The 12,924-nt window shown below is 42.7% G+C and overlaps 1 protein-coding gene across 1 annotated transcript in view; it reads left to right on the top strand.

Annotated features, from left to right (window-relative positions):
• LOC112550534 overlaps positions 1–9,350 on the top strand; it is a 14,888-nt gene extending 5,538 nt beyond the window's left edge. Inside the window, 6 exon segments of the mRNA XM_025206005.1 lie at positions 1–2,298; positions 3,294–3,375; positions 4,117–4,231; positions 5,550–5,651; positions 6,758–6,834; positions 8,032–9,350. The exon segment at positions 1–2,298 is cut by the window's left edge and continues 14 nt beyond it. Of these exon segments, the coding sequence (XP_025061790.1) occupies positions 1–2,298; positions 3,294–3,375; positions 4,117–4,231; positions 5,550–5,651; positions 6,758–6,834; positions 8,032–8,119 (2,762 nt within the window). The 3' untranslated portion in view covers positions 8,120–9,350.
• Positions 9,351–12,924: the final 3,574 nt, after the last annotated feature.

Genomic DNA, 12,924 nt, shown 5'->3' with positions numbered 1-12,924 from the left:
TAAATGATGCAGATGTGCAGTATCTGGATCAGGCTCAAGTACCAGAAGTATCACAGAGAGATCTTGTCACGGCAGACCTGTGGGCCCGGAATGAGACTCTGGTACTAGGAGCAATGCAGGGGGAGATCACTGGTGCAGAGGTGTGGTTCCTGGATAAGGCTGAGATACTGAAAGTGATGAAGGGTGAGGGAGTTGAGGAGGGGAGGCAGCAACTGATGGAGCCTCAAGAACCTGAAACAGTGCAGGGTAAGGGTGCTGATGCAGATGTGCAGGACCTGGAGGCAGCGGCAATGTTAGACATAACACAGTCAGGGAGCACTGAGGTATACGTGAAACATCTGGATGAGGCTCAGTTAGTGCCAGTAGCACAGGGGGAGGGTGTTGATACAGATGGACAACATCTGGATAGGGCTGAGACAGTAGAAATACCAAAGGGAGAAACTGCTGATTCAGATCTGCCATGCTTGGATAAGGCCCTAATGTTAGATGTACAAGAGGGAGAGGAGACTGATGCAGGTATGGAACATCTGGATGAGGCCTGGTCATTGACAGTACCACAGGGAGAGGGCATTAGCACAGCTGTGCAGACCCTGAGTGAGGCTCAGCTATTACAAGTTACAGAGGAGGAAAGTGCAGACACAGAAAGAGATCTGCAGTCCCTGGAGGAGGGGCAGGCATTAAGAGGAGCCCAAGAGGAGAGAGTAGTGGCAGATATGCTGCCCTACAGTGAGAATCAGGAACAAGAAGAAACAAGGGGTGCAAAAACAGAGCATCTGGGTGAAGATATGATGATAGAAATAACAGCAGGAGGGAGAGAGCATGCAGTTATGCAACAGCTTGAAGGGGGTATAAAGCTTGGTGTTATTCCCAGAGAGAGAGGGGATACAAGTATGCAGATTCTTGATGAGGCTCAGGTCCTAAAAGTAACCCAGGGGGAGCATGTTGACACAGATGAGGCACTAGAAATAACAGGTGAGAGAGAGGATGTAGACATGCCACACCTGGCTGAGACAGAAGCAGTAGGATCAATGCAGGGAGAGAGAGTTGATATAAACAAAGAGCACCTGAATGACTTTCTAACACTAGGCGTGACAAAGGGAGAGGGAGACAATGCAGATATGCAGCATCTGGATAAGGCACAGGTACTAAAAGTATCCCAAGGAGGTCTTGTTATGGCAGAACTGTGGCCCCGAGATGAGGCTCTGGTACTAAGAGCAATGAAAGGGGAGAGTACTGGCATAGAGGTGTGGTCCCTGGATAAGACCAAGATACTGGAAGTGAGGAAGGGTGAGGAAGCTGATATGGATGAGCCATGGCCAGAGGAGGCTCAAGAACTTGAAACAGCACAGGGCAAGAGTGCTGATGCACATGTGCAGCACCTGGATAGGGCTGAGGCACCAGAACTAGCACAGGGAGAGAATGTCAGTGTGGGTGTGAAGTGCTTGGATGAGGAGTCTCTATTAGATATAATGCACAGAGCTCAGCATGAAGCAGATGCATCTCTCTGGTCTGAAGCTGAGATACTAGAATTAATGCTGGGGAAGACCTCTTATGCAAATGTACTGCCCCCATGTGAGGTGCAGGCACTAGATCTAATGCAGGGTAAGATTGTTGACGCAGATGTGCAGGCCCCTGCTGCTTCAGAGCTGCCCCTGCAAGCCAGAGTGCTTCAGGAAGGACTACTGATGCAAGAGGATGTTCTCATTCCAGATGTGCAGCCTCCTGATGTTTCAGACCAGGCGATACAAGAGGAAGTTCAGAAGCAGGCACCAATGCAGAAGGATGGGCTTGTTCCAGATGTGAAGACAGCTGCTAGTTCCGAGCAGGCAGTGCGAGAGGAGAATCCTCCCACAACAAAGGTACCACAGAACATGACCCTTGAGCATAAAGAGCCAGAGAAACAGGAGGCTCCACAAAACTATTCCTCTCTCATGGAGATTCTACACATGGAGCCTATTGAGACTAACATTGAGCAAATGATTCTCAGAGACAGCCTGTTTGGGGATGCACACATGGCTGAGAGTCTGCCCCACAGCCCTAGGAAACCTAAAGCAGAAGAAACCAAAGAAGATGCAATGGACAGGAAACAAGAACTCGGTGTTGATGTGAACAAGGCAATGAGCCCTGAACCAGGAGAGGAGTCCCAAAAGAGTCCAGCAGAAGACTTCAAAGACCTTGGCCCTTATCCAGACCATCTTTATAATGTGTTGTTTGTGGGGGACTCCAATGTTGGCAAAACTTCCTTTCTGTACCGGCTACATGATGACTTCTTCAATCCACGCCTGACTGCTACCATAGGTAGGAATCTCTCAGCTTCCAATAAAAACACATACTGTCCATCATGGGATGTAAACTGTATGGGGACATAGGAAGTGCTCTACCAGATCTAATCTTGCCGTGGCTAACACTGCTTGAAAGGCAGGTGAGAGACCACCAGCCCCTATGTATTTTAAGATAGATTTTTATAGATATGCCTTGAGTTTAGGTGTATTTTTTCTAACCACCTCAAGTCCTGATCCTATTCTTCATGTAAGGTCCTGTCAGTCTGGACCAGACCACAGGACTGAGGCCTAAATAAATCATTCATATACAATGTCTGGCCCATTATGGCATGCTGAGAAGAGGAACAATAATTTGGGTTTGTGCACCAGTACACAGAAGGAAGCAAGTCTATTCCAGTAGGGCCAGGAAGAACAAAAATCCTTCCTGGCTTTAAAATGGAGCTTGATAAATTTATCAATAGGATTATGGCATGGCTGGTCTGCTCTAGTTCTATAGGCTGTGCTCCAATGACCCACCTCAAACTGCCTGTATTATCTTAATGATTGGACCTGTTTTATCACCATAGAATGAAGCAGTCCCTAAAACCCACTCACAATTCAACTGCAGGGCAGGTGAACCATTGTGATCCCCACAGACCATGGAATTTCACTCTGAGATTTCTGCACCCACAGATTGTCCACACTAAAGAGCCCCTGTGTTATTGCCATGTTGGCGGAGACCTCTAGTGGAGATGCAGCGAATGCTAGCAGGAAGGGTGTTTTCTCTCTACTGGAGAACCATACAAAAGCACTTGTCAGCCAACAAAAGCACTTGTCAGCCAACAAAAGCACTTGTCAGCATAGCTGTGTTGGCTGGGAAGGGGGAAAAGGGAAGTAATCTCTTCCTACCTTTAGTTGGAGAGCTATGGCAAAGTGTGTAGTTTGGTAGACTCTGTAGATCTTATAGACCTGCACACTCTGTACTTCATTTGGATTCTGCTGCTTTACATATGACTTCATTGCATGCACTAGGATTGGATTATCGGATCAAAAACCTTTTTGTGGATGAGAAGTGCTTTGCTCTGCGCCTGTGGGACTCGGCTGGTCAAGAAAGGTAAGGTCCAATGCTATATGTATGAAAAGTTACATATGGTAAAAAAAAATGTCCTTTTCTTATATAAATTTCCTGTTGTTTAACCCTCTTCATTCACAGTAACCTCACGGGATACTGTGAATGAAGGGAGTTGCACATAAAAAGAATAGATGCTTACATGAGACAATTGACAGGAGATGGATCAAATAAAACACAGAGTTGTCAATACGATGCTTCAAATGAGTACTAACTGCTAAATCTATGCATCACCGAAATAAAAGCAAACTCCTGTTCACGTCAGAGAGGTCAGGACTTAATCCCAAATATCCTGATATGTATAATATATGTGTTTGTGCATGTATGTGGTATAAATAAAAGTATTTTATACAGGTACCTCTGTATACACTTACGGACCCAGACATGCATGTATGTGTATTAATATAGGTACATGTATAGACAGACATATATAAAAAAAAAATGTCAATCTATATGTTCATGTACATATGCACCCTTAAGGCTGTGCATGATGCTCCTTAATTTTACCGTTGCCAAATTTGCAACATCTAATTTTGCTTCAAGACCTTGCGAACATGAGTATTTGCATATTTATGCACATTTGCATTTTTTATTTTGCTAATGTCATTGATATTGCAGTCCTACATGAAACATGTTTGCTGCTTTTTTCAACTTCCATTTTTCTGTCTTAAATGTTGCAAAAGAGGTCCACAGAGCAGCATAAAAACTAAGAGTGCTTTATAACAGGTATCATAGCATCACCAAGCAGTTCTACAGAAAAGCTGATGGAGTGGTATTGATGTATGATGTCACTTCAGAATACTCCTTTGCAGATGTGCGGTACTGGCTGAATTGTATCCAGGTAGGTAGAGTGAGTGAAATCTTGGTTTTACTAAAATTGGTTCTGAAATCTCACTGACTACAAAGCAACCAGGATTTCATCCAATAAGTCTTTGCCCTTTATTAGTTCCTTCTCCTTGAAGATTACCAAGCACATTGCGATCATGCATTCAGCATAACTGCTCCCCTGAGATTGCCATTATCCCAATTTTACAAGTGTGGACACTGAGGCAAAGAGAGGTAACATCCTAGGTTACCCAGATGATTAGTGCTGGAGCTGGGAATAGAACCCTTGTCTCCTCAGTGCCTGTTCATTGCTTTAGGCATCACACTACAATACTAAAGAAGCATCAGCTATATTGTGCCTTTAGATATCTATTTACCACTGCTATTGGAACTGGTAGGAAACAGGTTGGTGAATCTAAGAGCCAAATTGACTTTGTTTTTTTCTGGAGAAGATACAGAGGATATGAGAGGTAAGTATTCTCTATAGAATTGAACTGTTAATACCCTTATTCTTCTTAAGAAAAGGGCCTTTAATAGTGAAGTGGGGTCAGAGCCTTACTTTTGTGTAGAACTGGCTGCAATTAGAACAAGTAGGAATGTCTCAAATATTTTTTTCATTGAATTTTGGTTTATAATTACTTTTGGCAAAAATAATCAACCTTTCAGTCATTTTCATTTTTTTCACACGTTTCTAATATTGTTCATTGAAAACATTATCAACAGAGTTATCAATATTTTTTCTTTATCACAAATGTGTTGGGGAAATAAAAAAAAATTGGGAAATAATTTCAAGATTATTTGAACATGAGGCCTAAATTCAAAAAAATATAACAGTTCTGTACTAAACCCTGAAAAATGGAAATAAATTAATTGTTTTAGTGAGCTTTTTTTTTAAACAATTTTTTCAGCCAACTCTACAGTTAGTATTATACTATTAAGGTCGAACCAAAAAGGGAAGCAAATTTTTCACAATGTGATGTCTTCATATCAAGACCAGGTGCCTTGCTGGAAGATGAACTTCAGTAAAACAAGTTATTTGGCTTCCTACAGGATACCTAGGTGAAATCCTCTGGTCTGTGCTATACAAGAGGTTAAACCAGATGATCTAATAGTCCCTCTTCTGGCCTTAAAAGCCATGAATCTATTTATATTATTGCCTAAATCCATTGAAGACACTGGGGGTCACACTAAACATTTTCTGAACATGTTTAAACATTGTTTCTTGGTTATCATTTGAACTGACAATGGATGAAACTGCCCTGTTGGAATCAGTGAAAAAATTTCTGTTGACTTCTCTGGGGCCAAGATTTCAACCCATGTGTCCTCCTTTACAGGAAGGTGCAGAAGATAAGGTTGTTATCCTTCTACTTGGTAACAAAATAGACTGTGCTGCAGACAGACAAGTGTCTACTGAACAAGGTCAGCGCTTGGCAAAGGTACGTGCATGGGTTTGTTAGAATTTGCCATCAATTTAAATTCCTTCTTCATACTTAGTTTAATGGTTAAAAGAATAAAGCAAACCCAAGGCTATAATTAAGCAAGGATGGCTGAAAGAATGAGTGTTTCTAAACATTTTATGACCAGCTGGGAGCTGTGGCAAAGCAGAAAACCTTTAATGCATTGTTCATCATTTGCCAGGAACTGACCATATAATATTGTCGCCTTCCCCTGTGTGCGTGTTTATCACTTCTTGCTGTTCTCATTGTTAACTTAGGCCCTGATTCTACAAGCTGCAATATGAGGCTCCTACCTTGAGCCCCAGATGGGGCCCTAGGTGGTAAAATTCTTGACACAGGGAATCTGTGCTTCTTCCCACTGTAAGGCATCATGCTCATCTCTACTGCCAGATGCATAGTAGAAACCTCAAGCAATACCAGTTCAGGATACTTTGCAAGGAACTTACTGCTTTACATTCTCAAGGTGTTGTCCAAGCATTCATTCTGGTGACAGTCCGTAGTACAGGCAAGAGTCCTTCTCCCCATTTTACAGATGGGCAGAATGGGGCAGAAGGGTTCAGGGATGCAGAGCAAGTCACTAGCAGAACCAGAAATAGAATTTGGGAATTTTTAGCTGAAAACTCCAATATCCAGTGGTCTAACCATGCTGCCTCTTTCTGTGTACACCTGCTTCATGCTAAACATCTCTTCCCTGCAGTGAAAGACTAGCATTGTAGCTACTGAGGAAGCTAGTTGTATTCTCAACTGTCCTATAACCTAATAGGCTCTTCATACAGACTTTTATTCATGTATAAATTCTCCTTCACAGTAGCAGCAGCACTTTCTAGGCCATACATTTCCAACTACATTTCCATCACCGTCTGCCTTTGTGGAATTATTAGTCCTTTGCCCATGAAAGTTGTGCTTTTTTAGTCCCATTTAAATCATGTTATCTTTCCAAATGCACTGTCTTCTTTCTCTTTTCATGCTTAATAGGAGAGAGGGAAATGCTCCAGTTGTTTTACATCCACCTAATCTGTGGTTTGAAACTATCAAATAGATGTATACAGCAAGTTAATTTGTGTGTGGCCTCTTGTATCCTTCAGGAAAATCGGCTCTCGTTCTATGAATGCAGTGCTGCCTCAGGCCACAACGTCTGCGAATCCATGGTTGCCTTAGCCAGGTGAGCAGTGTGCTTTAGGCTTGTCAACTGTGCAGAAGTGAATGGGCTGGCTCACACTTTTCACATGTCTTCAACTTGTGAACGCTGACAGTTCACCTACAGCTGAAAGCTGCTTGGCTTCACATTCTGTAGAAAACTCAGCACCCTTCCCCCCACCCCTTCCCACCATGCACAGACCTTGCTGATGTCAGTCAAAATTGGGACTATGCCCATTCTTACCAGCTAAGAATTGGCTACGAGTTCAGAGATCAAAAATCATGAATGGGCACATTTATGAAATGGCAGCACACAACACATACCTTGAACATCTAGCATCATTGCTCTGATGCAACATGTGTAGCTTCTGCTGAGAACACATTATTGGATGGTGGGGTAGAACAAAGCATACTGGGCCCAGATCCACATTAGCTTTAGGACTGGCTACTAGAAACTTCCAGTGGGTCTTCCAGATGTTGCCAGCCCAATCTGCTTCCCCCCACCATAGATTAGGACTGTGGGAGGGTGCCAAGGACTTCAACTATTTGTTCTTCTCTCGGATAAGTTTGGAGCTGTAAATCAGGCATTGCTCTACCTACCATTGTTGGATATTATGCTTTGTTCCATGCCCCTCTGATCTTAGGCCTCAATCTACAGGATGCTGCTAATTTTGCTATGGCTTGATCAAGGAGGTCAGATTCATTCCGGATGTGGCTTGATTTAGGTTGGAATTTTCACCCAAATTCCTTCCCTCAGTGGCCATATCTTCCACATTCTCCAGGCAACTCCCTTCAGCCCCTTTGAACACCTTAGCACCAGGGGTAGGCAACGTTTTTTGGCTGGAGTGCCGAAAAAAACCACAATGTCTACCATGGAAGGTGCCGACATGCCGGAGCCCGGAGCAGCTGTTTGCAGCCTCCCGGCTGCAGCCAGCCCATGTGGCTGGCAGCAGCTGCTTAGAGCCTGGGCCGGCCGTGGTGTGCCGAGCAAAATGGCCTTGGGTGCCATGCTTGACACGCGTGCCAGGGGTTGCTGACCCCTGCCTTAGCCCTATCCTCTATCAGCATTTTCAGAGATGGATGATAATGCCTGGCTTGTTCAATGGATTTGGGCACCTAACTCCATGTGGGTGCATTGTAAAGTCCAACTTGTATCAAGTCACATGTAGACAACAATGCTGAACAATTAGCGGGCTAATTTGTTTCGTATTTATTATCCTAGGTTGCTAAAAGATCAAGAAGACAGATTAAAAAACGAGGCAGCGGAGGCACCAGCACCTCCCCAGAAAAAAAGAGGCTGTTGTGGGTGACCAGTAGGACCTCTGCTGTGGTCTATGCATACTGTTGCAACCAGAAAGCATAAAAATAGCTTCATCTTAACCACCATCTCTGTGTCTGACCTTACTGATTTCCCCTCAGGCACTGCAGAGCAAAAGCAGTTATGAGGGAGTGGGCTGCAATCTGTTCTGAATCTGTCTCATTCATGTCTAATCAATTTCTATTATTGCCCATCTCCAGAGTATCTAAGCGCTTAATGTGTTAATTAGGAAACATCAGTTCTTTCATTAAGAGATCAAAACTGCAATCCTTCTCTGCAACTGATGATGCAAAAAGCACAAAGGACCCAGCCAATTTTTCAGAGCCTTAGCTGAGTTACTGGAATCAACAAAGAGCAAAAACCTTTGAGGGTGAAATTCAACTCGGCGCACAGGGCCAACACAAGGCCTGTGTTATCACCGGGAGCTGCAAAATAGTGCTTAACGGTGCTTAGGCCTCTGTCTGGTGGCAAGTTTAACTCTGAATTTGTAAACTGAGAAAATGTGATTCCAAATCAACAGACAGAGAATGTACAGTAGACCATAAACTCCTTTTACAGTTATTTCTTTTCAGATTGTACTTTCTAAAGTATACTATCAGTTTAAATTTCTTCACCTGTACATCTAATTTTGTTTTTGCCTGCCTTTCATGTTATACTATGCCTGCAAGTAAGAAAGGATCACTTCCTCTGTATAAACTTGCTATTAAAAACTACAATAAGAAATGCACAGAAAAATTGATAGAAGCCACAGGATAAATAATACAAGTACATTGAGATGAAGAGCTTGGTCAGCTGAATTATTTTGAATGAAGTATACTCTAAGAAGCAATGGCTTATTCCATTATAACAAGCCGGGGAAAGGGAAATTAAGGTGTTGTAAACTGCATGTATAAACACCCTTGCTTTGTTTTTTATTTGTGAAGTGTGTTTTGTACTTGTTGATCTTTGTTTTTAAAAATACATCTTTAAGTAAAGTCCAGTGAAGGGCCGGAAGTTACAATTTCAGTGCCTGAGACTGTGGGAAATGATCTAGCTCAGATGGGTGTGTTTTTGTTATTGTTATTTAATGTTTCTATTGTGGTGCAGCCTAGATGATTTAGCTAGGTGTGGGTTCATTGCGCAGCTGAAGGAAGATATATAGTCAATGAGTAATATTTCAACACCACCATAAATAAGGTGTATTTCAATATGAGTCTGGTTCTACTTCTCTCTTTCAATTGGAACATGTGTGCTATTCATAACTCTACCAACCAGGTGAATGATGTCAGCTTTGCACATTGGGTGGGGAGGAATGAATTGGATTCATGCATTTGTTGTCGCTACTGGGGAACACAGCCAATATATTTACAGTGGGCGCATCTACACATGCACATTTACTGCATGTAGTAACCAAAATTACTGCGCAGTATGGGTGCATCTACATGTGCATGCCCATACTACACAGTAAATATGGCGACTTACTCCAATTTGAGTGTAAATTTGATACCTGCATGATGCAGGTATCAAATTTATGCCTGATTACTTACTGCACAGCAATGCACATGTAGATGCCTTACTGCACAGTAACTGAGTGTAAATTTGATACCTGCATCATGCAGGTATCAAATTTATGCCCAATTACTTACTGCACAGTAATGCACATGTAGACGTCTTACTGTGCAGTAACACTGCGTGTGGACTGACTTTAGACTAACTTTAGTCCCAAGTAAGTCCACATGAAGCATTAATGCACTTTAATGCCTGCACGTGTAGAAACTGGCCTATTCCCGCTTACTGCGTAGTAACTTCAAGCTGGCATAAATGCACGTGTAGACATGCCCAGTGATACAAAAATGGTGTATAAGCCAGCCCTCGCTGACCATGGGTAATGTTCTGGCAGTAGCATGAGTGGGGTTGGCCTTTGCCCAGTGACTAGGACTGAGTTCTTCAGGTTCTCAAAGCCCAGTAGTTTCCTTTCTTATCCTTGGGAAAGAACAACTGTGACAGAACCAGAGCAGAACTCCAAGGACAGGACAAGACCAGAAAGATCGCACCTAAAGCTGACCAGCAAATGGAGACAAAGGCAGATCATGAAAGGAATAAATTATATGAAATCATAAGAAGTGATAGCTGAGGTAGTACAGTTTGCAAGCTATGGCACAATTTTATAATTAAAATGGTAGAAGACTAAGAATCAGATCTTTCATGCTAAGAGCTCTGGTGTTTTAGTGGTTTCACTGACAAGTTCATTGACACATTTGGATTAATCTTGATTCTAATTTATTTAAAATTACAGGTATATAATAATAGATTACCACTGCCTCCTACCGTGTAGACTTGAATAGACTTGAAATCCCATTCAGCACTGAAAGCAACAAGTCCTCAATATATACATCAACCAAAACAGACCATCCATTCAATTCATAGAACCCTTAAGGCTGCATATTTATATTCTAAACTCTGTGGAGAGCTGTGCAGCTACACACAGCCAAAAGCTAGCCACCAGAGCTTTCCCTCATCCTAAATTGTGTTTGTACTATGCACAGAAGATGGCGCTTTTTCTTTCTTCAGTCCTATTACTGGTCAGCAACTTTTTGTTTGCTTGCAAAGGAAATGAAATCATTTAAGGTTGCTATTTTTCAATTCTTCCATTAGATGGTGGCAAATACACCAGTAATAGCCAAAAGCATGCTGTTGTAGCTGTAAAAATGGCATACAGTTAACTTGTATTGGACTCAAAATGTAGACAGGCTTTTTTCTTCTTTTTTTTAATGAAAAGGCAGACAAGAAGCAGCTGTTCTATTTTATTCCTATTGGTTCCATTGGGATAAATTCCAGTTAAAGAGTACTTTGTTTGCAACCCAAACTTGATAGCACTAAACCTGAAACCACATTCAATTATAAACAAACACAAAATAGATTTTTTTCATTGCCTAGCTGAGAGAAATGCTAAGTCTGTAATAAGTGTAAATAACGACAAGTGAGTTGCATTTTTTTTACACGTCTCACTTTTAAGGCCCCAATCTTGCATGCATTTGCATGCCTGTGTAATCCTATTAAAGCCAACAGGACTGCTCAGTGGCATAAAGTTAAGCATATGCTCAACTGTTTGGAGAATGATTATAGGGATTTCACCAGTAATAGAGGAACTTCCTACATGAAATTCCATTTCTTAGCAATGCAAGAAATCTTAGAATGCCAGGATAAGGTAGCTGAGTGCCTGAAAGCCAGAGAATTGTGTTGGTTGGGCCTTCAAAGCAAAGCACAACCAGACTAAAGAGTGCATAGATCGTGACATGTTTTAACCAATCATCACATAAAAGCTATCTAACCTCAGATTTTCAAATTTTAGCTCTTTCGCCATTTAAAGTGAGCTTGTCACTTGCTGATTAAATATAAGCCAAACTAATAATAGTGCCTAATTCTAACATAGCATCTGGAAAACTCGAAACAGCTTGATATCATTGTGCCAGTTTCACAGGTTGTGCATCTGGAGCACAAAAGAGGTGCCGTGACTTACCCAGCAGACTGTCAGCAGAGCTGTGACTTGGAACCGAGATCTCCTGAATGCCAGTGCAGAGCTCTGCTTTGGGGCCACAGAGTTCTCTGCACGTGTCGTAAGTGGGGACCCTAAAAGAAGGGAAATTCAAAACCAATAAAATACTTTCCTCTCACAAAGCTTAAACTGTAGAACTCATTCCCACAGAAGTTCAGGCCAAGAATTTAACAAGCTTCAAAAATGATTGGATAATTGTATAAATATCTGGACTATTGAGTTAATCCAAGACCTCAATAATGGCAGCAAAAAAAAAAAATTACAGTACATTTAATTTAATGATTATAGGTCCCGCTAATCTCTGTCATAAATCAGGATGAAACCTGTGGGAGGCAGATTACCACGTTTACCCACTGCAGCATCCTTACATCTTCCTCCAAGCAGCTGGTGCTGGCCACCATCGGAGACACAAAGCCAGGCTCAAGTCTGATCCAGTCTATCAGACCCCATGTAGTTTTAAGCAGCAGATAAGGGAAGCTGGTGGGCACTGCCAAATCACAGCAAGGAGGGAGCTCGGGGGCTATGTAGACTAGGGATGATAAAAACTGGATGCCGTATAGATAGGGGTGGCAAAAGCAGTTGATGTGACCAATAAAGCTGTGGGGTGACTGCACCTGCCAAAAAGCATCCCCTGAATTATGAGGACAGGGTGAGGTGGGCTGAGGAGGGCACCCTATAATCCTTCTGAAAAGTGTGTGTGTGTATATAGATATCTATCTATATATATCTATATACACACACACCCTATAATCCTTCTGAAAAGTGCATACACACACACACACGTGTGTGTGTGTGTGTGTGTGTATATATATATATATCCAAAATACACACATGTATACATACACACACATGTATACATACACACACATATATATACACATACATATATATCTATATACACACACATATATATATACACACACACACTTTTCATACGGATTACAGGGTGTGTGCATACACATACATGTACATATCTCCTATAATCCTTCTGAAAAGTTCCCAGGGATGCGATGTGACACCTCAAGTGACGCACAGACACTCGCCCCCGGGCGCCGACCCTCTCACATCGACTCTCCACACAGCTGCAAGCTCCTGAGGCGGCGGCGGCGGCGCGGGCCCCGCCGGCTTCCCCGCGATGACACGGGTGTGTAACGCACACGATGCACGCCCGGGGCCTGAGAGGTGTTTTACGCACGTCTGTGCTGCTGTAACTTGCCGTTAGCGACACCGCCCCCAGCGGCCCGGGGGGCGGGGCCAGGGCG

This window comes from Alligator sinensis, unplaced genomic scaffold (genome assembly GCF_000455745.1).
Source record: "Alligator sinensis unplaced genomic scaffold, ASM45574v1 scaffold872_3, whole genome shotgun sequence".
Classification (NCBI taxonomy): domain Eukaryota; kingdom Metazoa; phylum Chordata; order Crocodylia; family Alligatoridae; genus Alligator; species Alligator sinensis.
Note: the sequence above shows the minus strand (reverse complement) of the source record. Positions and strands in the feature narration are given on the sequence as shown.